Source organism: Alligator mississippiensis, chromosome 5, assembly GCF_030867095.1.
Source record: "Alligator mississippiensis isolate rAllMis1 chromosome 5, rAllMis1, whole genome shotgun sequence".
Classification (NCBI taxonomy): Eukaryota; Metazoa; Chordata; order Crocodylia; family Alligatoridae; genus Alligator; species Alligator mississippiensis.
Window position 1 is genome coordinate 8,432,639 of NC_081828.1, and position 25,614 is coordinate 8,458,252.

The window sequence follows — 25,614 nt, forward strand, 5'->3', positions numbered from 1 at the left end:
TACAGAGGCTCACTGGTGAATGGGACTGGTAAACACCTAAAAAAAAATAGACAGGTGGTCTAAACTTTGGAGTGCTTATTGCTCCCATTCACCACTCACGTCAAAAGGCTTCAAGTGCTTAACAACTTTTGGATGCTGAGGACTTGGAAAGAGGGAGGGGGAGTTTAGTTCTTTCTACTTAGACATGGAGAGACCAAATTTAAGATGCCTCGGTTTGAATACTTCGGCTAATAGGCTCCAGCTTTCCTTGCCTTTGGGTACACACAGCTTGCATTCTGATTACAAGACACTCTACTATTCATATTGCCATTTGAAGCAAACAGACACACAGACCGTTTACTTATGTACTTAAAGTTTATTTCTTCATAATTACAGGCTATTGTTAGAATTTTTAAACAAAAGGGAAGTCTATAAATAGAGGCTAACCCCACCTGAATAAGTTTTTAAAAAACAGTTAAAACTCCATAAGTAATGCCATTTAGCTCACAGCAGTGGTTTATTGGTAGTCATTGGGTAAAGATACTGTAGTCAGAGTCAGTAACATGAAATGTAACATCAAATGACTCAAAACTTTAAATTCCATACAGGAAAGCATGAATATATATAATATATACATGTAATATTGTATTGGTCCACTGAGTATATGTTTTTAACAAAAAATAAGAACTATGTAGTCCAGTTAAGCATCCAATATGCAAGATTAGTGTACACTTATTACAAAGATTGTATAGATAAATTATAACTATTTAATACTTGCAAAAGATGTTTTTAAGTTACTTTTTTGAGCAGGTGTCGGAAACGCTAATTTCCCAGTGCAAAAGAAAATGTTGTCCAAGTCAAGTCACCCATTTTCCTGAAAGATCAAAAACTACCCTCTTTAAAGAGTCTTGCAGCAACATTGCCAGGTAAGTGGAATAGTTAAACTAGTGGTGGCTATGAGGCGTCCCTTGCCCCACGTAAGTTTCTGTAGCAGAACAGTTCTATTTCCAACAGGAAATCCAAGTGAAAAGTGCAAGAGAGAAAACAGAGTTTATGCTGCTGCAGTCCAGTTTTATGTATATACTGGGCAAAAGCACCACTGTTTAGAGTGAAGTAAAAGAACCCGATTACTGTAGAATGGAGTACACTTAACAATAAGCAATAAGTTACTTTTATTAACACTCTTTTAATCCTACTTTAACTCAGTGACCATAAAGAATTATAAATCAGTTTTTTTAAGGTGCAACTATCAGTTGGCATTCAATAAATTACATGTACAGAAAAAGACTTGTAAAAAATTAAACTACGCCTTTATGCATCCTACTCTATCGAATCTCATATTTCACTTGTCAACTTGCCGGTTTAGTTGCATATTTCACAGAATTTGGCTCAATTAGCAATGGGTCTTCATAATTTGTCAGTCATCTTGGCCAAGAGCAATTTAATGCAAATTATCTATTTAGTTCTCTAGTACTACGTAACAACACAACTGATCCAACTGCCTTCAAATCTCAGAGACATGCAAGAAAGCAAGTAAATGTTTCAGTAGAATAGTTTTCCCCACTTGCACTCTAAAAAGATTATCAATTAAATTTCAAGTCCAGCAGTAGAACCTTCATTGAAGAAGAGAAAAGACATATGTATAGATAAAAAATAAAGCACTCTGTTCCAGCATTACTATAATCTCTTCTGAAAAAGTACAAAAGGTTTCAAGCAACTGATGAGAACAGCCTGATGAGAAGCCATACGCAAGAGCACAATTGCCATACTCACCATCTGCTCACCTGCCAACTCCTGCCACTTTATACTCAAGCTGTAGTCTCACCGACTGTGTTGTAAACAGATTTGTTTTCAGGTACGAATTTTATTTTGCTTTCCTTAAACTTGGGGGAGTGTGAATGCAAAAACAATCCATTATCCAAATGTCAAATAACCAAAAAGTGAAATGTACCAGTAATGTCCACATACCATATAAAAATAAGTATTGAAACTCCACCTACATTCTTTGTGAAACAGCAGAAAAGAATATTTTAGCTTTTGCCTGGGTTACAATCTCTTTAAATAAACCAGCCCTTCCACCTGGAAAGAAAAGCCATCATGTGCACTAAGAATATGGAAGTTTGGGCATATACTTTTATGTCCTGTGCCACTCTCACCAACTTGCTTTCTAAGGAACTTGATTGGGACAATATTTTCTTGTTTCTGAACTTCTGAACTTGAAGAATCACAAATGTTCATGAAGATATCTTCATACAAGACAAGAATGACAATGATTTTAAAGATGACATGCAGTGTTCTCTCCCTCTGTATTATAGAAAGAGACTTTATTGTCCTGGGTATACACCAAAAAAAATAGCACAGGCAAAAATCTCGAAAGCATCCACGATGGAGCAGTGCTCTGCTATAAGTTGGCTGATAACGTTAATCAAATTCAGGAAAAATGATAAATCAGAATGGGATTTAAAAAAAAAGATAAATAATTGATCACATTTGCAGGAATTTAAAACCTTTCATACTTTCCTATCCATAGGTAGCTTCTGATTAACATTTTAAATAGATTAAATACTCAGGAAATGGGAGAAATGGGACAAAACAGTTGACATAAGACACACTGTCATTCTAACTTCATGCTTCTGAAATTTCAGATTTACTGAGTGCAATCGCCAGTTCCAAATCTTCTTGCTCTTGCTGTTTTAATCTTGCAAGTCTCTCTTTCTCTTCTCTCTCACTTTCTCTCTTAGCCCATTCAATCATGTCTTCTTCAGTAGGATACTGCAGTTTCAAGAGACAAAATATCTGGATTTATTAATGAAAAAGTAACCACCCTGTTCACATCTCACACTAGGTTCTGAAGTCACTTAAACTGTTCCAAAATATTGACACATTAGTTTTAAAATAGCGTAAATAGTCTCCTGTGTTGAAAAAAAAATATGTAGTAGCATGGTAGGCAAGGTTCTTTGGATAAATCTAAAATCTTTTATTAGACCAACTCAAACAGTTGGAAAAAATCCTTCTTAGCAAGCTTTGAGGCACAAATACCCTTTGTCAGGCTGAGGAAGCATTTGCAGATGGTCTGTGCTCTTCCTGGATGGAGTGGTAAAGCAGCCAGAGGCCAGCACCAATGCAAGAAGGCCAGTCAGTGGAAATGTAAATTGAGGTGGTCAGTAGGTGAGACAGGTGGGAGGAAAGGGAGAATGAATGTAGTTGTAGCCAAAGGATGACACACAGATGGGTAAGGGGTGGGGAGGGAATGAGAATGGCTGGTAAAAAAAAAGTGGAGGGTTTGAGAAAGAAGGGAATGAGAATAGCTGGTAAAAAGTGGAGGGGTTACGTGTGGAGTCTGACTCACCAGGTAAACCCTCCACTTTTTACCAGCTATTTTCATTCCCTTCCCCTCCACCCTCCTGTCTGCCATCCTTTGGCTATAGCTACATTCATTCCCCCTTCCCCACTCATCTGTCTCTCACCTACTGACCACCTTATTTTACATTTTCACTGACTGCCTTTCTTGCATAGGTGCTCACCTCTGGCTGCTTTGCCACGCCATCCAGGAAGAGCACAGACCAACCGCAGACATTTCCTCAGCCTGACAAAGGGTGTTTGTGGCCGAAAGCTTGCTAAGAAGGATTTTTCCAACTATTTGAGTTGGTCTAATAAAAGACAGTGGAGTATCTAAGAACCTTGTCCTTAGACCAACACAGCTACAACCTTCACCCCTATTAGCATGGTACAAGTTTCATTTGTGATTTAAGAGCTGCAATAAAGCAATCCTGACAAGCGATTATACTGAAAAATACCATCTGTCCAATAAACATAGGAATTTAAAAGTACAACCCAGTCAGATGATGAATACTTCAGTCCATAAAAAAAAATACCACCCTTTAAAGCTTTTGAGCAGCCACCTGAATCTGACTGAATCTAGAACGGTGGGAAAACCAGCTTTGTCCTCACTTCACTATGTGATGCTCCGCTACAGTGGATTTTTCCAAATGGAAAATCCTGCACAATAAAGCGTGCAATCATAGTCAATTTAGATGTACAGGAGGTGCCACTGGAAGAATGCTTCTGCAGAGGAATACCACACTAGCCATGTACTTCTGCAACCAGAAGCCTGCCATTAAAATGAAGAAAAAAAATGAATGAAAGAAAAGGTGCGTGTATGTATAAGCCCAGAGTGTAAAATGTGCTACTATAATATTGCAGTAACTTGGTTTTGTGATCCTGTATAGTAGTCAGAAGTGAGGCATTATCTTAAAGAGTAGGCACATCACGGTCAAATAGGCTCCTATTGAGCGTGCAAATACTAGGTGTTTTAATATCCTCAAGCTAATTTCTGTCTTGATAGTTTCTGAAACTTTTCAAGTGAACAGAAATTGAGAAATTTCTGATTCCTCCCTGTAGTCCACCCACAAGGATCCAAGCAGCTGAAACCAGAGGAAACCGTCCAAATGCTCATTCTCAGATGACAGACAGCTCATCTCTCTCTTGCTTCACTTTCTCTTTTAGCACCCCAGGCTTTCTGGGTAAGAAATGTCAGCAGCAAGAGCTTTCCAGGGATAGCCACGCTACAAAATACAGTAAGCAGCACAACCCAATTGAACATTATCCATTTTAAGATCTAAACAGGGTTTACTTAAGTTAAGCATGCTATTTATTATGGCTTGCTAATGGCTGCAATCAATACAGTTTGCTATCAGTATATGCATCCATTTAAAAGATGAAGATTGAAGGTCAAGTATAAACAACTACTTGCTACTTTTTACTGTATTGTGCTTGAACCTTTATTTTAGCAACCATTCATAACTCAAATAAAACCATATTTTATTAATAATAAACATGGATCTTCTAGAATTTATCACGTAACATGAAATTTTGACCAAATATTTTAGATAATACTTAAGAGTAAAATTTAAAAAAAATAAAATTAGGGCCCTGTTTTGGTTTGTTTGGTTTTATTATGTAACTACAGCATTATATCACATGATTTGAATCAGTGCAGTTTTTAAAATCTATTGCAAAATTTAAGTTAACAGATGTTCCCTAGAAAACAAAGGCTGGTTGCTTAATAAGAGCCAGGGACCCTTTACAGAAAAACCTCAATACAATAATTATAATGTAAATGTTATCAAAACTATTCTGAATTTTTAAAAAATTTTATTTTAAAGGAATGGATGACAATCTACAATACAAGCTTTGAGTATAAAATCTCTTATGTGGGTGTTTGCTCTAAAATTAATATTTAGACTTTAAACATTTAAATTAGATCCTTAATGGAAAAGGATGACACAGTTCAGAAGATAAGTTTTGGTTACTTTTAATTAAGCCTCAAGATTTTATTGCAATTGAATCACTTGTTTGGTTTATTTTTTAATCTTGAAAAATAAATTCCTCCATTGCCCCCCACTCCATGAAGAAAAAGAAAAAAACCCGCAAAAAACTTTACTTACATTACCAAAGTTTGCAAAATTGTTGGCGTCTGTCTCTTTACTGATATTGGTGGGAGCAAATGGGTCACAAAACAAATCTGCTTCTTGCTCTTTGGGAGTCTCACAGCCAGGGAAAGGCTGAAACGGATCATTCAATTTAAAGGAATCTGAAGAATCCAGCTTATTGATAGGTCTTTTCCCTGGATTAAAATAATTGATATCAACTCAAATGACACAGATGACTGACATTGCTGTGTGGTACTGCCTTTAAAAAAATCCATAACACAAGAGCTATTTGGACTGCATCCTGGCATAAAGGGGCAGAGCCCGGCTGACTTCAGTGGTGTGGAGGCTCTCTGACGAACAGCCCCCTCATTTCCTATTTCTTCCCTATCTAATTAGGCATTCAGTTACAGACTAAAGGACTTAAGCATGTGAATTAAATGTCACAGTCTCTTAAAGACCGTCATTCCAGAACAATATTTTCTTTGTTCTCCAGGTATCTATGTAACTGTAATAAGATAAGTTATTAAATACTGTATCTAGTCATTTACCAACTGAGCTAGTTACATGCATAGCAAAGTAAAAAAAAACCCAAAAAACCCTAACAACAACGAACCCTTAGAAAGAAAAACAAACGTTTTACTAATGCTTTGAAGATCTCTGGTGAACTTCTAACTTTGCTGCCATTTGTGGCTTCTCTGGTTTTCAGGGAAGATGAAGTAACCTAACAACAAGTGTTCACCTACTCTGCGCCAGCCTCGTCTAAATGACAGTAGATAGCTATTTATCCATCAAAAATTGAGATCCGCACTCTTCTATCTTCAGCTTACTCAAAGTCAGCTCTCAATACTTTGTGGAGGACACGACCCCAATTCTTCCAAAACTGAGTCTGTTTAATATTCTTCCTGCCTCTCAACTTCTTTTTCTGCATATGTAATCATTCAAGGTAGTTTCAAAAGTGAGGCTTCCAACATCTTCAATTGTTTCCGCTGGAAAATCTCTTTTCTTCAAAATAGTTTTTGATGTTCACAATAACTAATTGATTCACTTCAAATTTATTTTGGCCTCATTTAGTCTGAAATATTTCCGTAAGTCCCTAGGAGACTCCAACTTAGTAACACTTTTTCTCTCTTTTATGTATATTCATTGGGAAATATAAAATAATTTTTATTACTTGAGATATTTAGACTATACCCCACAGATAATGTGTGCTGGTACAAAAACTACTACTGCATGCCTTTCATTTTCTAAAATTAACAGGACAACACAGCCTCTAATTTTCTTCATGCCAGAGACAAATTCATTCTTGAAAGACCCTTGAGTACCGAACATCCTTCAATCTGATGCAGTCCAAAAAGCAAAAAATTCCTTTTCTGAAGTGTTCTGAACCTCAGAGAGCTTCTCTGGTAGGGATGCAGCATCAGATTCACAGGCATGAAAACTGGCCTATTATTCCCTTTGCAGGTCATTAAGGAATTTTGACTCTGAAGTCCTGAACACCTGCTACAACAACTTCCTTATTTAGGACCAATCTCTTTAAAAAAGATACAAGTACACAGTAAGAAAACAGCAGATATATTTAAGCTTATACATTACTACAACGACACATGCATATGAAAGATAAGACAAACACCACTATATACAACTGAAAGAACAGCTTTAAATTAGGGCTGTCAAATGATTAAAAAATTTGATTGCAATTAGTTGCATGAGTAAAAAAATTAGTCGCAATTAATCGCTATGTTAATTGCACAACTAACTGAAAATTATGTGTCGAAATATCTCAAAGTTATGCAAAATTATGCAGGTACTTTGTATAGTTAGGGGGTGGGTGTGGGGGGGAATTTGTGAAGGTATGGCGGGGTCCAGAGCCTGGGGACGGGGGGTGTCTGTGGATGTGGGGTACTATGGGTCAGGAGTGAGGGGCAGTAGCAGGGCTGGGGGTGTCTGTGGCTTGGGAGTGAGGGGCAGACACACATAGACAGACAGACACACACACATGCACACACACACACATGCACGCATGCATGCACAAAGACACTGCCCAGCAGGTAAGTGTGTAGGGAGGAAAGGGACAGGGGGGGACAGATCAAGGCCCCCATGGTGAGGGAGGGAGTGGGGCAGACAGGGGCAGGTCGTGGGATGGAGCTTCAGGCACATTGTCCAGGGACATGGGTCGGGGGCTGCTCCCATTGCGTGCACCCCATGGGAGGCATGGAGGACATGTGCCTCCTGGATTTGTGCATGGGGCACAGGTGGCCTGCCACTGTGCATTGGGCTCTGTGCCCCACTGCCATTACCCCACAGCCATGCGACGCCATGTTGCGTATCCCGCTGCCAAGCGGGAAGGGGATGCGGTGCAGCCAGTGTGTAGCTCCTGGGGCAAAGGTAGCAGGGTGCAAGGCCCCAGCCTGCAGCAGCAGACCATCTCCACCCCATGCACAAGTCTGCGGGGCTCATGCCTCTCCTGGGGTACACACAGCAGCAGGAGCAGCCCTTCCCCTCCCCCCCCATGCCTGGGGAGAAGCCGCCTGCAGCTCCGTCTCATGAACTACCCCAGGGCCCCATTCACCCCAGCCCCTGGCCCTGGCCTCTGCCCTCCTCCCTCCTTCACCATGGAGGCCTTGATCTGTGCACGCCCCTTCCCTCCCCCATGCCTCTTCCCCTTCACAGACTTGCCTGCTGGATGCTGCTCCACACACTGCCGGGCTGCTTTCCTGGCCACCTGCAGGCTGTGGCTTCTCATCTGTGTCTGTGTGCGCCCCTCCCCACACCTCTGCTGCAGCTGCCCAGAGCCCATGCCTGGGCTGCCCTGCAGTCCTCTGCATTGCCACCGCTGCCCCATGGGGCAGCCCAGAAGCAGTGGTGATGGCAGCAAAGCAGAGCCCAGGTGAGGGCTCCCAAACCACGCGTGTGATTAATGTGTTAAAAAAGTTAGCGCAAACAATGATTAGCATGTTAACCACACACATTAACCACAATTAATTGACAGTCCTACTTTAAACACTAATTAGATAAAAAATATGACAACTTGAACAAACTGTGGCTTTTTATGCATTTAATAATTGAATAAAGTTGTTCACCACATATAATTCTTTTAATACTGTGAAATTTAACAAGCAATCCTGTTATTTTTTAAACTATTTATTACTTATAAGACACTGGAACATGAATGTTATCTTCATTCATCAAGCTCTTTTCTGGAGGTAAGCAGGGTTCAGTGGATACAGCACAGGACTGGGAGTCAGGAAACTTGGGCCTATTACTAACTTCCACTGACTATACTACAAGACCTTGGAGGAGTCACCTGGATGGAAAGAAGTCAAGGTTTTCCATTTGAGAAATGAGAATCATGACACTTAGACTTGTACAATTCACTTTGAGTTCTATGAATACAAGCACTAAGATTTCTTCAAGTAAGAGAAGGTATTGGAAATTAGGGGTTTCCAACAGTACTTGGACACAAAATTAAATTTATCCATATCTTTTCCTTAAAATTTGCACCAAAGCACAGCAAGCACCACTGAACAGAGTTCTCTGTAGAAAGTTTCCCTTGTAGAAATTTAAAGTTACTACATTTTCTCATCTTTTCCAGCTCCTTGATCCCTATAAGCATACTGCTGACTTAACACAATGCCCCCTTTCCCTTTTGAATCGTTCTGCTCTTCCACATAATTAGGTTATCAATCCTAATGCAGAGAGAGATATACCATGTTGGTCTGGAGTTAGGCAGAAAGAAAGGCAAGGCAGCATCTAAGGGCGTCTTCACATATACTCTGGGGTGGGAGGTACTTTAATTAGAGTGGCTTTCTGGAACCTCTCTAATTAAAGAGCCTTCAGGGTCTCGTGCATGCAGTATCCCATGTTTCAAAATGGCGGCAGGGGCACTAACTAAAGCTTGGTCAATGAGCCATTTTGAAGAGCAGGGATGTTGAATACATGTGAAGCCAAGGCTGCTGGAGCGTGCTAATTAGCATGCTCCAGCAGACTTAATTCGTCGAGTCTGCCCCAACGTGTGCTTCTTAGCACACGTTGGAGCAGGCATGAGGCATGTGTATAGCTGCTCTTATAGACTAACTTGTTCAGAACAGTATGAACTTCCATAGGCTACAGCTTACTTTGACAGATGCTACAACTGGACTGGCAGAGAACAGGAGTATTACATTTTGAAGTAACTCTTGATAATGTGTCTGTTTCTACTTTATAGCACCACTCCATTCCTTGAAGTGACTGTTTTAGATTTACATATGGAGCTATATACAAACCATTGTTTGATTTGTTATTTAGCTCAAGCTGCATCTGATTCTTTTTCCAGACTTGAGGAAGAGCACTTTACATCTGAAAACTGGTTTGAAATCTCTCCCAACTATGAAGTTGATTCAATAGAAGGTATCACTAAAAAATCCTCGAGGCTCATATATTCCCTGGACCATCATGGGTATAACAATACCCCAACCTCAATAAAATCCACAGGGAATTTAACTCTACTGTACTAGTCAGAAGAAAAGGAGCCATTAAACTGCTATCAATATAGAAGCAAGTATGATGATCTTTACTGAAACTTCAAACATCAGCTCCTACCTGGCGGTGGGGGACAGGGTCTTGTAGGAGTTCCAGTCTTGGGTGGTAAAGCAGGAGGAATATCCTCATTTTTGGCTGGTGGTTCCTCAAATAAGTTTTTAGTTATGACTACATTGTTGACAGACCCTGATGTGGAAGAACTAAAGGGATCTTCATTGTTGGCCTTTAAAAAAACAAATACACATCACAGCATTAATTCCATCTTTTTTCTTCCATAAATTTCATAGACATTAGGACTGGAAGGGACCTTGGAAGATCATCGAGTTCGGCCCCCTGCCCGAGGGGCAGGAAGTCTGCTGAGGTCATAGGATCCCAGCAAGATAAGCATTCAAATTTCTCTTGAAGGTATTCAATGTAGGTGCTTGAACAACCTGCGGTGGCAGGCTGTTCCAGACCTTGGGGGCTCGGACAGTGAAGAAATTCTTCTTTATGTCCAGCCGGAAACGGTCTTGCAGTAGTTTATAACCGTTCGACCTCGTCATCCCTTGGGGCGCTCTGGTGAACAGACGTTCCCCCAGATACTGGTGGTCACCCCTGATGAACTTGTAGGTGGCCATCAGATCACCCCTGGCCTCCGCTTTTCCAGGCTAAAGAGCCCCAGGGCTCTCAGCCTGTCGTCATAAGATCTGTTTTCCTGACCTCTGCTCAAAGATCCATACCTTGATTAGAAAAACGCAATGAAAATTGGAGAAAAATTAGAAATCGTTTATCGTGCCACTGTTGTGCATAATACGAAGTTACAAATGTATGTAACGATAGCAGTTGAAAAGGCCTAATCAGGTTATATTGTGCTGGGTGCTGTACAAGCAGAAAACAGAAAAGCTCTGTCCATTCCATATTGTTTTTGAGGCAAACGTGATGCAGAGATCAACAGATAATTTCAGATGAAAAATAATCAAATTAAAAATCACAAGGACAACAGACAGGAGTAACCCTTGGAGCATTCAGATAGAACAGTGACAGTTAAAGCAAAAAGAAACCTGAGACTGGTACTGATGCTATACTTTGCAGTAAGTAGGAAGCCAGCACTTTGGGAACTAGAGTAAAAGGGGGCTTCATTGACTCAGGACTACAAAAAAACTATAGGAATAACCCAGGAACAACTTTTTCTCATCGTCTCAAACTCTCCAACTTATATACCAGTGACTTTCTTGACAGAAGTCATGACAGATGTTTTACAGTGAAATTTTTCAAAGAACCCCTGTATTAGCCAACAAAGAAGTCCTTTCTGCTTTGGGGATTAATGAATATACAGTGTGGAGCACTGCTATTACGAGTCTTCTCCTAAGACCAGCTATTAAGACACTAAGGCCCTGCCTACTGTAGGACAAATATATTTTTTAAAAATGAGCTAAACAGCACATTTTTAAAACCTGTTTGGTGAAATTTTGACCTTACTGAGATCAATGCCAAAATTCCCATTGACTTCAGTGGGCCAGGATTTCACCCCTAGAGGGCAAAGAAATGAGTATATATCTTACTGCCACAGTGGAAGACAGAAACCAAAACTCCTACCACACCTTTCCCCTAACTTCTGGATATACCCAAAAAGGAGCATTTGTGCAGGAATCAACAAAAAGAGACCAGGAAACCAGCATACACAGCAACAAGCAGTTCATTATGGCTACAGACCCAAAGAAGCTAAGAGCAGTTTAACTGCAAGATGAGATCAAGACAGACATGGTTCAAGCAAGCTTAGCTATATCTAAATATTTTTTTAAACTGTATCAAAATATTTACATCATATCCTTCATAGCAGGACTTGAGGCACTTTCCCATAAGAACCCCTTTCAGAAGTTAAACTTTGTCACTTTAAGGGTGTGAAACTAGAATGCTAATACAAAAGTTGTATAATAACCAAAATCATTAAGTCTTCCTATTGTATCTAAGGATTTCAGCATTGTTCACATATTTCAATCATTTCCCATTACCTTTGACAGTGTGCTAAAGTCAGCAAAACCGCTACCAAATGATTCATTTCCAAACAGAGAGGCAAAGGGATCTGCAGCTAAAATAAGAAAATGAACAAACAGAACAGGACAGAATCAAACAGTGCATTGCGTTTCAGAGACTAAACTAACATAGTCAGCCTAAATCAGAATGTTTTAGTTGTATAATCATATAAAAAGATTAGAAGGTACAACATAATCCAAATTATATATTGACTAGTCCAAATGAATAGAAAAAAAAGTGATTGTATTGGTTTCATTGTCATGGGAAATATTTTTACTTTACTAAAAATAGCAAATGCTCTTTATTAATTCAGAATAATTGTTCCTCTGAACAGGTAGGTTTTTAGATAATAGCACTGAGATGCTGTACTTTTCTTCACAAGCATCAGTAACCTAAGCAGATAAGTTTGCTACAAAATATTTTAAGATAAAAAACTGGGATAAATAGAGGGGTTTTTTAAAAAAAAGGAAGCTTTCAATGATTGTTTTAAATCATGGGGAAATCAAACTCATCCTCATTATCATTCACCCTGAATCTCTTGATCCCTTTGGACCGACTTTCCTTTTCACAACTAGGTGGGTTCAAACTATCCAAGTGTTTTTTTTCAAGGCAGCACAAGATGTAATATCTTTGCACATACCTACATACATGCTTCCCAGAAAAAAGTATACATTTGCTGCAATTAAAATGGACTACCTTATTTAAAAAGACAGCTCTAGATCCAATCCCTTTTTTCTTTTCCTGGCTGATATAGTACATCAAGTGCCACAACTCAGATCATGATATCTGAGCTCCCTGAGGTCAGACTGACTATCGTCTTCACTAAGGCAGTCCACATTTACATACATTTCTAGGCAATGGCCCTATTTTCTCATTAAGGTGTTCACATAATTAAACATATTGATTATTATTTTTCCTGGATATGTTGTAAAGCTTTCTTCTTCATACTGTAAGAGGTTTAATACATATAATCTTGCTTTACCAGGATCATTTTGCGCAGTAATGGCTGTTCCACCAGGAGCAAAAGGATCATTGTTCTTCGGTGTTTCTGCCTACAACAGAAAATGCATTTAAGGGAGACTTGGATTCTTTACATCTATACCACCCTAAAAAAATAACAGAGCTTTACCTCAGCACAAATTCTCATGCCTGCTGATCACTGCAACATTATCATTTTAATCTTTCAAAGTATGGGAACCCCTTCAAGTATTAATGACTTACTTCACGGATGAGCAAACTGAGGCAGAGAGGACTGGTGACCAACAAGAGCATACAGCAAGTTTGTGACAAAGGTGGAAGTAGAACCTAGATGAGAACGACTAATTCCCCTTGTCTGTTAAGCATCTGATCAATGCTTCCTCTGTAACTGGCCTTTCAGTTTTGATTTCCAGTTCCCAGTTCTAGCTACTAGATCATATTTTCTGTGTTATTTACTGACTGTGTTGAGGATGGAACGAGAAAGTTTAGAACTTGTAAAATCAGAGCCCTGAATGAATAGGACATTTCCATCCCACGGACCAACAAAGCTCCACAGAAAAGCAAGCTACATCCTTGCAAAGTTTAAGATTGCTTCTTCAGGCCTACGTACCACAGGAATGGGTTCTGGTCTGCATAACCTCAAGGAAACATGTGGCAGTTAGTTTCCCAGGTGTTTCAGCTAACTGAAGCTAACAAAATGGAGGATGTAATTCAGAATTTTTAGCAGAGTTCAACTTACAATTTTTTGGTTTTCCAAAAAAAACTCCCAACAAACCAGCAAGTTAACCTTGAAAATGGTGTTTTATGTTTGTCCTAATCTTCTTGTATAATAAAAGGCTTAGTCCGTCTGTCCATAACGCTCTTGGAGCACTCTGACTGGTTAGTGAAACAACCAGAGTGCGGAGCGCTGCCATGATGGCAGGGACGGAGCAAGGGGGTGAGGCCAGCGGGGACGGCGTGCAGCTATCCACCACCTCGTGCCGCCTCTCAGGAGTGGGGGGGGAAGTGAAAGCTTGCCCTGCCATCGTCTCTGCCCCCTCCGCCAGTTCCCTGCACTGCTGCCATCTCCAGCACTGCTGTCTTTGCCCCACCCCATCCAGCCCTGATCCTTGGAGGCAGAGGAGACAGAGAGGGGGGAGGCAAGGACAGCGGTCCGGGGTGCTGGTGTGGGGACAGAGGGGCAAGCTTCCCCCCTCCACACTGCTCCTGGGACGCAGCGGGGGTGGTGGGTGGCTGTACTTCATCCCTGTTGGCCTCGCCCCACCCGCCTTTCCCTTTCCCCCATCATTCTTGATGGGCAATTCAGTAGTAGTTACTATATTCTAGGAGAAATTTGAAAAGAAGCAACTTTTAACACGTGACTGGAAGTGCAGTATTCAGAGACGTACTAATCTATTCTCCAGTTAAACTTGCCACCAAGTTTTTTTAATGTCCTCACCGTACCCAACTTGGTTCTCAAATACGTATATGGGTCATTTTGGTTCTAAAGTATATTTAGAAAGAACACCGTAATTCTTTTGGAGGCTCTTGATTTTTGAGGACTTTTCTGTTAAAACTAAAGCATGAGTCGCCTTAAAAGCGCTGCTCTTTGAGAGCACAACTGGCACTTTTCCAGAGTGGAAACGGAGATCAACATCTGTGTAACATGCTTCATAATCACTTTCCCGGAGTGTGGGAATTCACATATTTGCTTTTAGCTCAGATTTCTAAAATTAGCTCTCTTCTTCATCAATTTCTAATTAAAATGTATTAACGCACACAATTGTCATAGAAGGGTCAAACTGCCACGTGCATCCCCACTTCCTCATCACAGAAGCAAGGAAAATGTTAAGCCACCTAAAAGATTAGAGCCTTTACTTCTCCATCCATAAGCACACATCTTATTACCATGATGGACTACACACAGGCCCCTGGCATACGTTACGTTTCTGGTACAATTAAGGTGTTAATCGTGCCAGAAATAGCAACTGGTCCTCACTCACTTTCTCAGTAATTCAATTCTTTAGGGTGAAAATGGTTGAAATCAGACACGAAAAGTTTAGCTAGCGCTATCAGAGTCTAGAGCACTGCTTCTCAAACTATCTGATGTGGCGGACCAGCAATTTTTTTTCCAGTGGGCCAGGGACCGGTGCCCGGTTCAGCCGGTGGCAGCAACTGCATGCAACAGCGCTATGCAAATGCGCGACGGGCTGTTTCTTTCTCTTTCCTCACCTCGCATGACGTGATGTCACCTGGAGTGTTGGAACATACGAACTATGGCGCTACGACATATCAATGTCATGCTTCTGAAAATATATTTCTTTCTTTCCTGGCAACTCACTGCGGACCGGTGACCTGTGGCTCACGGACCGACATCAGTCCGTGGACCACCACTTTGAGAAGCACTGGTCTAGAAGAATGAGACATCTACCGTGCCCTACATCAGGGGTAGGGTGGGGTGGGGAAAGAAGGCAGAATGACTCAGCTTGGGTCTGAGACAGGCAGGCATTGGGACCCACTGCCACCGCTGTTTCATCCACTACTCAGCTGTGGCACCTGACAGAGCCCTGTGATGCTGGACTGCAGTGCAGACGGGCAGAGAGTGCTATCCCTCTGCCAGAGCACCAGGTGCCTGACTGCAGCATAGTGCAGTAGAAGTTCCCCGCTACTGGAGCCCTCTGCTGCCATGGCCATGACTGAATGGGCTGGATCTGGCCCACAGGCTGTAGGCTGCCAACCCCTGCCCTACACTATTTCTTGAGATACTGTCCCAAAATATAATTCTAGGAATTAGAACAAAGATCTTTGAAGACAACTCATGGAACAGAATATCCATTTCATCTCAAGGAACAAACATCTGCATTTCAAAGCATGTCCCTATGCACAGAATGGTTCCATATGGACCAACTATTAGTCAACGCATTTGACCAAACACCTTCTGTTTTCTTCCAAACTTACTGTGAGATTATTGCCTGTTGTGTTGAAAGGATCAGTATATGCTGCTGCAAAAGGATCAGTAGAGGATTGCTTGAAAAAACAGTCAGCTGCAAAAGGATCTGAACCTTTGAAGGGATCACCACCAAAAGGATCTGCATACAATAAAGGACACTTATTTAAGAAACATTTGTCATTAAGATGCTTTGTTTCATTTAGATGAATGTCTTAAAAAAAACAAACACATGATTTTGTATTGGTTCCTTCCTATTAACACTGGAGTGATTGATCTGTTACAATTCAAGTGGATCACTGCTTCCCTCTTAAAGTTCAATGAAATGCTCAAGAATCAGCATGCTTGTTTGGACTGCTCGGAAATGTGCCTTATGGGTGTCTGGTGTAGAGCCATCATCAGCCCTCCTCCGTCCTCCAAAAAAGAATATACAAATTTGTTCAGTCTGGTCTTTGTAATTTAGCTCAGCCTGAGTCTGCTTCCACTTCAGACTTGAGGAAGGACAGCTGATGCCTGAAAGTTTGTCTAACTGCTTTCCCAACTATGCAGTTGATCCAATTTTGGAAACATCTAGAGCAGCAAAGCAGCCTCCCACAAAATGTAGCATTTTGCACAATCTAAAATTCTCCTAACTTTTTTCACTCACAGCCATGGGAAAGAACCAGAACCACACCTTTGCACTCTCAAATTCAAAATAGGCAGTGACCTGCAGACACATTGCTACCACTGGCTTCTACTAAAGGGTTTTAAACTTTTGGAAAATATGCCATGAGGAGCGCAATGAATTCTGAAGGACTTTGAACTTGCTTGAAAAATTGTTTCCCTGACTCCTCATGCAAGGTGGGATGCGGGGCCCCAGTCCCCATGGAGGGAAGCCAAGATTGGAGTGAGAAGCCGAAGCCTAGAAAACCCTCTGTGGCAGCAGAACTTGCCACGCTGACAGCAGAGCTGCTCCAACACCTGCCAAGTGGCATAAGATTTCTGTCGCTGCTCAGCAGCCAGCTGAAAACACAAAGACACTTGGCCCCTCCAGTTGGCCACCACTGTTCAGTCAGGAGCTGGTGCCTTTCCAGAGCATACTTCATGATCTGACAGCACAGCTGCTAAATAAAGCCCGACTGCAGTGGAGTCATCAGAAGGGCTTGGACGTGAACGTGCTTTGGTAACTTGGCAGTGGTGGCTGCACTTCTGTCCATGCCCAATGTCTAATTGAACATTTCACAGCTGAACACTGCCTAGGGAAGCACGGAATGAAGGATAATGCCTTACAGAGGAAGGGCTTGGGTAAATATTTGGGGAGATGCATGACTAAAGGTAGCTTGCTCCAGTACTTTGAACTACTTTTAAAATCACTGCCTAGCTGAACTGAACCACCCTGGAACTTCCCTGATCATTACCTGGGGCGGGGGAGATCACTTCTGATTCTACCAAGTGTCTCCAACTTCCGTTGATTCTACATTTCTCAGCATCTTCCTCCAGAAGTCTTATCTGCTGCTAATAAGGATCCTCACTTCCTTGAAACCAGTTTCTCATAACTCCAGCATATCATAGCTGTTCCCCACCTTTCCTCTCTTAATAGGCAGACTGTTTGATGGGTCACGTTTGGCAAACAACTGCACAGAGGAAGAATTCTCAGTCTAGAGTGCAAACAGGATCAGCAAGCTCATGGGAATTATAACGCTCTCCATGTGACTGCATACTAATACGTAAGACAGGTTACTGAACTGAAAAGATCTACAACAACAGCATCTCAAGAAGTGGCAGACAAATGGCAACTGATTAAAATCCTTATATCACTCCTTAAGATAATGCTCCAACTAGGTCTGTTTTCCATTTCTGCTAAAATACCGTTTCATCTAGGAATTCCAATGCATTTCTTGTACCAGCATATAGAGCTTGGCATACGATGCTGTTTTGCTACTGTCCTCCAACTGTCTTTCGTTTTCCTTATTTTGTATTCCATATACCATTTGTAGCTACATCAACCATTGTATTTGGCTTCAGGAAACATTGGTCAATACAAAAAGAGCAGACTTTTCTAGCTGTAACAGAGAAAGTCACCCTGCTCAGGACCTAGTAATGCAGTGACACTGTCTAGATCACCATTCTAATTAAGCAGTGGCTTCAACTTTAAGCAATATAATGCTAGTAAAAGGTGCTAGATCAATAACCTTCACGAACCAGCCCCTTTTAACTACAGGACAGATACTAAACTGGCAGTGAAATAAGCTTGACACCACTATTGGGGTACCTCGAACTCAACTCTGACTTGATACAAGTGGCTGAGCATTGCCAATTGAAGTAGGAAATTTTATATGGACAATAATTAAAGCTATGGAGCCTAAACTTACTTAAGATGCTCTGTAAGACATGGTTCACCTATCAAATAGTAATTATTTCAGGTCATTACTGCTTTGCTTAGATTGAAACTAATGACCAAAACTTAAAGTTTTTCCATATTCTAAATAAATCACTTGGGTTCCCCCCATATTAGATATATAAAATATAACTCCTTGTAGGGAAAAAAAGAGCTACTGTTAGACTACTTACCAATTTTCCCAAAGGGGTCATCTTTGAAAGGATCACCTGTTTAAGAAAAAGAGAAATGGTCACAAATCTATTAGCTAAATATTCACTGAACTGAGTGCTACTTAGGTACAGATTCAAAACAGGCTAACAACCCTTGCCACCATTACTCAGGGGAAGTTTAATTCATGTTAGTAGGACTAGAATGGATGGTATTAAAAAGCCAACATTCACTGCCACTACTATTTCCTAGCACAGAGCACATTCAAAAGGGATGATAAAGCTCAAAGATGTATTTGTGTGGTACCTGCTGACAAACAAACAAATAGCACAACATTTAGCCATACATATATGTACACACACACAGGGCTTGTCCCCATGGGGGCACTCAAAATAAATGCAAATTCACTTGTTAAAGTGGATAAATTAAACAGCATTGGACTCCTGTGTCAACACTTCCATTAAGAACTGAAGTCAGAATTCAATTTATACAAAAGTGATTCATGCTAAACTGATTTCAGAGAACTTTAATTCTGAAAAAGACTGCTGATACAAGAGCTTTTTTAATAATAAATTAAGTTGAATTACATTGGTTTAAATTTTACTTAATTTTCCTCTATAGGCAAGCCCTTAGAATACAAAACTACACCAATAACATTGCTGATAAGTGTTCAGTGAAACGACAGCAAATCACACATCATTTTTATTCCCCTCAGGTTAGATTTCAATGGGCTCAAAGTTTATACAATATGGAACAGACTGAAACTGCCCTCCTTCACCTTTCATACAAGAGGGCTTCTCAACATAACAGGTTTCAGTATAAACACCCTCCCGTTCCCCTGCCTTTGCTGGAAGGAGGCAGGGAAGGTGTGGATAAATGAGGAAAGTTTCAAACCTCTTTCCTCATAATCAGGACTTGGAAAAGCTGTTTGTTACCTTCTCCTGGCCCTTGGACCAGCACACTTGCATTTGATTCCAGTAAGTTTGACACTGCCAAAGTCAGTGAAAGGACCAAGAATAAAACAAAGTTCTAGTCCCAACAAAACTACGATTTCACACCCACCAGTTTAAGCAATCCTCTTCAGTAAATTCATACTGAATTTCTACTTACTGCCAACAAAAGGGTCAGACTGGAAGAAATCTAAATTGGCTTCTGTAACCGGATCAGGTAGTGGAGGAGACTCTTCATCAAATGGCTCCTCCTGGGGGAGGGGGGGGGGGGGAAAGCATGACATTCTTTAGAAAGAAAAAAAGATAGGAAAGATATAACACCTTCTTTTGAAATTTAGAGAAAATAAGGGTCCTAAAATGTTAAAAGGCAAACAACTTGCATTCTGCTGAACATATCAACAGACATCTGAGAGGTCAGTCAACAGAAAGTCTCCCTAAATGGTCACTGTATAAGCTGTGTTTGGATGCAAATCTAATGCATCGTCTCAAAAGTGTATTTCTTTGCAAAGTTTATTCAAACTCACTTTTTTGGTAATGTTTTCAGTCGGGGTCTCTTTCTCTTCTTCCATGACAGCTTGTGTTGTTTCAGGACTATTCGTTACCTATACGAACAAGAAGGATAATAAAATCCAGAGACGGAGAGATTCTATCTTTTAGAAAACAGCAAGATTTCATGGTGGGAAGTGGGATGTTTAAAAAAAAAAATATGCCAAATATGTTTTAAATTCAGACATGCCAATTTAAAAAAAAAAAGGATTGAGCTGCTGAATATGAAGTTTCCATATGCCAAATAAAATATTAAAATGCACTGCAATACATTTAAATATCTAAAAGGGAACTATCTTATTACTGGCCAACAGGCTCTGCATATGCTGCAGAGTACTATATAATATTTTTAGTGAATCCTGCAGATGCTGTAAGAACGAAGACTCCAAGATAAAAGGCACTGCAACTTCCGCATTATTTTTCACTCCATGTTACCTTACTTGACTGCTCTACTTCTGTATCAATTTCTAGCATTAACTTTACAAAAACCTTGTTTTACGAACAGCTGTATATTATACAAAAATCAACTATTAAGCTGCCACTTGTCAGGCAAGTAGAGATTGCCTACTCTCCTGCTGTACTCTCCTCTCAGCTAAATGAAATGCAGCTCTCCAAAATAACACCATGACATTCTTTTTGTGCTTTTTATACACAGGGTCAACTTACAAGCATTTCATCAGACTTCACTGATCTGCTGTATTGTACCAGAGAATATAAATCAGAGCACTTTACTCACAGGAGACTCATGACTTATTTGTTCATCTTCTGCTGAACTCTCCCTTTCAGCACTCTCATTAAGGTTAGCAGTTTCACTGCTGCTGTTGCTAAGACTAGAATGATCTGCTGTCCCATTAACAAGTGTGTTGTGTGGGCGACTATGCCAGTTAAATTGATTATTTTCCAAATCTTTAAGCTCAAACAGTTTTGTCTGCACCTGTAAATGGAATGAAAACTTGCATTAGTATTGCAGCAGGGCAAAATAGTACAAGCTATGCTTGCATACATGCAAAAGTAATAGCACCATTTCCTGAAAGTGATGAAACAGAGCCCTACTCTTTGGTTTCAATCTTAGGTATGTGATTCAGGACATGCATTAGAATGATTCATATTTAAAAATGGAGAGATATTGTGGTCTAAGTAAATAACTCATGCTGAGAACTGAGGTTTTTAGTTGCAGTTCTGGCAAGAATTTAAAGGGCAGAGCTAGACAAGTCACAACCTCTATTGCATTGTCTCTTCCTCTGTCAAATGTCTTCAGCGCATTTTGGTTTGTTACAACACCCAATGAGACGGGAAGACAAGTAGCAGTAGTAGCAAAAGAGTCACAGACCCATCTGAGAGTGCAGGGAAGATGTGTTAGTCCCCAGCTGCCAGGTTTATTTTTTTAATAAGGAAAGTTAAAACTAAATCATAATCCCAACATGGAGAAATAAAGATTTATCAGAATTCCCATCCTCAGGGAACAACTACAGATTAGTAATCTTCTCCAAAGAGGGGCAAAGAGAACCACATTTTTTTGGAGTCTAAAAGAAAAAAAAAGTGCATCTCCCTAACTAGATATACATCTATATTGATCTACACACAGGTAATGCATTTATTAGATAACTCAACACCACCCTACTATGTAGGGAAACATTAACTGATTTTCTAGATGAGGTATAAGGAATGAAGTCCAGGTCTTCAGGTGCTTAATTCTCACTGGTTTCAAAATCTGAGATTGTATTGGCAACTAAATAAAAGGTTGCTTCTAAAAACCTTTCAGGTTCTGGATTTAAGTGATGTGCTAAGTCATACAGGAATCCCGCAGAGATCAGAGGAAATGACCCAAGCATCATTTAAGGCCCACATAGTGAACTAATCAATGGATCATCCTGCAACTAATATACCTGCTGTTTACTACTTGTAAGCCAGGAGGAATAAAATTTAAAAGACCAGAAAAACACTGTAGGGGCAAAGTTAGTGACATCTTATTGATCCGGCAATATACAGTTGATCCAATAAAAGTATTACCAAAAAAAAAAAAAAACAAAAATATCTTTGCCCCTTGCACATTTTCTGGACCATCACGGCTACAACACCACTTCAATGGGACTACAAAAGAAGACTGACATGAATATGAAAATCTGTTCAAAATCCAAATACCACTAATTTTGATAAGAGAACAATTAACTAACAACCATTAAAAATAAACTGAAGGACCAGCTATCATTGAAAACATCTCTCACTAACACAAAAAAGGGAAAAAAAACCTAGACGCTAGAGTCTCTCAACCTTGCTGCGTGCCCTTGAATGCAACAATGCCAAGGCTGTTTCTTAACTAAATTATATGCCCATGGTTGAAAGTAAGTTGTGTAAATATATTACAATTATTCTTCCAAAGAAATCGATTCACACGAAATGAAACTGAGCGCCAGCAACAGAAGCGCTAGAAGGAAAATTACAAAAGTGTTTTTGTAAATACCCCTGACAGTTCTGAAAATGCCAATCTAATTAATCTGTCCTAAACACAAACAGGAACAAATCTGATAATTTTGTCTTAATCCTGTTTAGACGGTGCTCCAAATCAAAGCTTTATGTTACCATCAGAAAGTTTCTACTCACATCAAATCAGCTGAGGAACAGAAGAGCAAAGGAGTACAAAGTTAGACAAGCAGCCAGCTGTCCATGCTCATCTCAAGCATGTGCTACTAGTACCTACACTTCCCAATTTTATTTTTTCTTTACATAAAAGTATTTTAATGAGGTGAGCACTTTTCTAATTACAAGGAATAAAGGGTCTCCTTCTTTTCATCCAATCTGTAAGTTTACTGACCTTGCAAAACAGTAAATACCTTATCATCATCATAATACCTATATAATATAGCATCCTCCTGTATTTCAATATCTAAACTCAAGAATCTTAACAGGAATTGGTAGAAAACAAGTCTGGGTAAATCGAAGAAACAAACGTGCCAAAGACAGCAATGACCAGGCCAAACTGGACAAGGATGTCAATTAAGATGCTAGGTTGCCATCTGCAGATCTCTGGCACAGCGACTTACTGCGTGGATTTCCTGTTGTGAATCCTGCAGATGCTGCTGAAGGGGTCGCAGCTGCGCCTTCCCTGACTCAACACACTGCTCAAGCTCTGCAGTTTCTTGCTGCAGGCGACTCAGTTCCTCCTGAGCTTTGCACAGTTCCTCTTCATATGCTGAGATCTTAGATTCTTGACTAGTTATTTCACCCTTCAACGAGGCAATCTGAGAAGTAAAAGAACACTTCATTAAAGCCAAAACCGAAGATAACGTGTGTTTGGCAAAACCTACCTTTCAAGTACCAGGAAAGCATAAAACCTCATCTACAATTATGATCTTTCCCAATGGAGATTTAAAATCGTTTGATCATAAAGGTTAAGTCAGTACTGGTTTCAGCTGGGTTGCAATATCACAATGGTCAGCAGGGTTTTAGCATTGTTTCTCTGACCAATGTAGGCCGTGTTTTTATATTTAAAACCTTTTGTTTAGGGTTATGCTATAACAAAGAAGGAATCGTTCATATCATCAAGAATTGATCAATGCATTTTGTGAAACCTATAGTCTAAACTAGGGGTGCTCAGCCCCCAGCTCATAGGCTACAGGCCACATCCAGCATGTAAAGCCATGTCATCCAGCCCACAGGGAATCCTCATAGATCCAAAAATTTGGTGGCAGGAAAGCAGTGGCAGTTAATTTGCCACTCCCCTGTTGCCAAATATCTGGACCTGTGAGGAGCCCCATGGGCTGGATTACTGTGGCTCTGCATGCTAGATTGGGTGCATAGGGCTAAATGGCATGGTGCAGGGCCCAATCTGGGCAGCACAGGGCTCAGTCCAGGGGCCTGCGCCACTGATTTGGCCTGTGGGGCCAAAAGGCTGAATACCACTGGTCTAAATGGTGTACATTGCTCAGAGAGCTCATGTCAGGATGCTGCTAGGTGTACCTGCAGTTTACAGGACGGTAGCTAACAGTTTCCAACCTGGGGCTGGACTCAATGATCCTCCGGGTTCCCTTCCAGCCCAAATGTCCATGAAATCTGCACCTGGCCGAACCTATATGAATCAAAAGGCCACTGAACAAATAATTTGTTCCCTATACCTTGTTCCTCAAAGTCCAAAGGGACACACTTCCTCCTACGCAAGCTTTGCACCTTGCCCAAGTACTACTCTTGTCTGGAGGACTGTATAGCAGGACTTCCACAAAAAACACCCTTCATCTCAAAGAAAGGAACCACTCTCAAATGCAAACTACCAGATCTTACCAAATGAGCCTCCTCAGTGCACTTCTGTCGTATGTCATTAAGTTGCTCCTCCAACTTGGCTTTTTGCTCATCGAGATCGTTAAGGATTTCCTGTGCTTCCTGTTTCTGAGCTTGCAGCTTCTGCAGATTACTACTCTCCCTCTTCACTTCATCCTGAAGATCCTACAATGACACACATTGTAAACTTCTTTTCATTGACCTTTGAAGGTACAGAACAGCTGAGATTATAGGAATCCAAAAATGTCACCGACTTTTGAAAACTAACATAAAAAAACCCAAAATAAACATCCAAAAATGATTGTAGAATAATAACTGCAAGTGAAATAGTTATTTTTTAAATATGAATTTATTCAGGCATCAGCATTTTAAATAGATATGCATCTTCAAGCTACTTTTAAAACATTCTTGTGAGGTATTTTCAGGATGCTTAAACAAACATTAACCAATTTACCCAAGAACAGAGTTGGGAGAACAATTTAAAATCTAGAACCTTGTCCTGGTTTAGATTATTATATCACATCTCTCCTACGCTTATACACCCATATATTTGGTTTCTTGACCGTAAGTCTTATTATGGCATGCCAGAGTGATAAATTAACTTATTTAATAATTATATCCTAGAGCAGCATACCTTGTCCTGGTTGGACACATGGGCAGAAAACAAAAGGATGCAGTTCAACAAGGAGAAATGCAAAGTGCTGCACCTAGGGAGGAAAAATGTCCAGCACACCTACAGCCTAGGGAATGACCTGCTGGGTGGCATGGAAGTGGAAAGGGATCTCGGAGTCCTAGTGGACTCCAAGATGAACATGAGTCGGCAGTGTGACGAAGCCATCAGAAAAGCTAATGGTACTTTATCGTGCATCAGCAGATGCATGACGAACAGATCCAAGGAGGTGATACTTCCCCTCTATCGGGCGCTGGTCAGACCGCAGATGGAGTACTGCGTGCAATTCTGGGCGCCGCAATTCAAGAGGGATGCGGATAACCTGGAGAGAGTCCAGAGAAGGGCCACTCGTATGGTTAAGGGCCTGCAGACCAAGCCCTACAAGGAGAGACTAGAGAACCTGGACCTTTTCAGCCTCCGCAAGAGAAGGCTGAGAGGCGACCTTGTGGCTGCCTATAAGTTCATCACGGGGGCACAGAAGGGAATTGGTGAGGTTTTATTCACCAAGGCGCCCCCGGGGGTTACAAGAAACAATGGCCACAAGCTAGCAGAGAGCAGATTTAGCCTGGACATTAGGAAGAACTTCTTCACAGTTCGAGTGGCCAAGGTCTGGAATGGGCTCTCAAGGGAGGTGGTGCTCTCCCCTACCCTGGGGGTCTTCAAGAGGAGGTTAGATAAGCATCTAGCTGGGGTCATCTAGACCCAGCACTCTTTCCTGCCCATGCAGGGGGTCGGACTCAATGATCTATTGAGGTCCCTTCCGACCCTAACATCTATGAATCTATGGGCTGACAGTGTGGGGA

At 40.8% G+C, this 25,614-nt stretch overlaps 1 protein-coding gene across 3 annotated transcripts in view; it reads right to left on the bottom strand.

The window, feature by feature from the left end:
• Nucleotides 1-335: 335 nt before the first annotated feature.
• The window catches only part of EPS15 (epidermal growth factor receptor pathway substrate 15), a 96,810-nt gene continuing 71,531 nt past the window's right edge, over nucleotides 336-25,614 (bottom strand). For 2 of the 3 annotated variants that reach the window (XM_014598698.3, XM_059727825.1), the window contains exons 14-25: nucleotides 24,145-24,306; nucleotides 22,911-23,108; nucleotides 20,606-20,803; nucleotides 19,848-19,925; nucleotides 19,484-19,574; nucleotides 18,397-18,432; nucleotides 15,858-15,988; nucleotides 12,925-12,994; nucleotides 11,921-11,997; nucleotides 9,990-10,152; nucleotides 5,427-5,605; nucleotides 336-2,751 (exon numbers count right to left, since the gene is read on the bottom strand). In XM_014598698.3, coding sequence (XP_014454184.1) covers nucleotides 2,605-2,751; nucleotides 5,427-5,605; nucleotides 9,990-10,152; nucleotides 11,921-11,997; nucleotides 12,925-12,994; nucleotides 15,858-15,988; nucleotides 18,397-18,432; nucleotides 19,484-19,574; nucleotides 19,848-19,925; nucleotides 20,606-20,803; nucleotides 22,911-23,108; nucleotides 24,145-24,306 — 1,530 coding nt within the window. In that variant the 3' untranslated portion in view covers nucleotides 336-2,604. Of the gene's footprint in view, nucleotides 2,752-5,426; nucleotides 5,606-8,451; nucleotides 8,716-9,989; nucleotides 10,153-11,920; nucleotides 11,998-12,924; nucleotides 12,995-15,857; nucleotides 15,989-18,396; nucleotides 18,433-19,483; nucleotides 19,575-19,847; nucleotides 19,926-20,605; nucleotides 20,804-22,910; nucleotides 23,109-24,144; nucleotides 24,307-25,614 lie in introns of those variants that run through there. The other variant, XM_059727826.1, reaches the window with a different exon arrangement.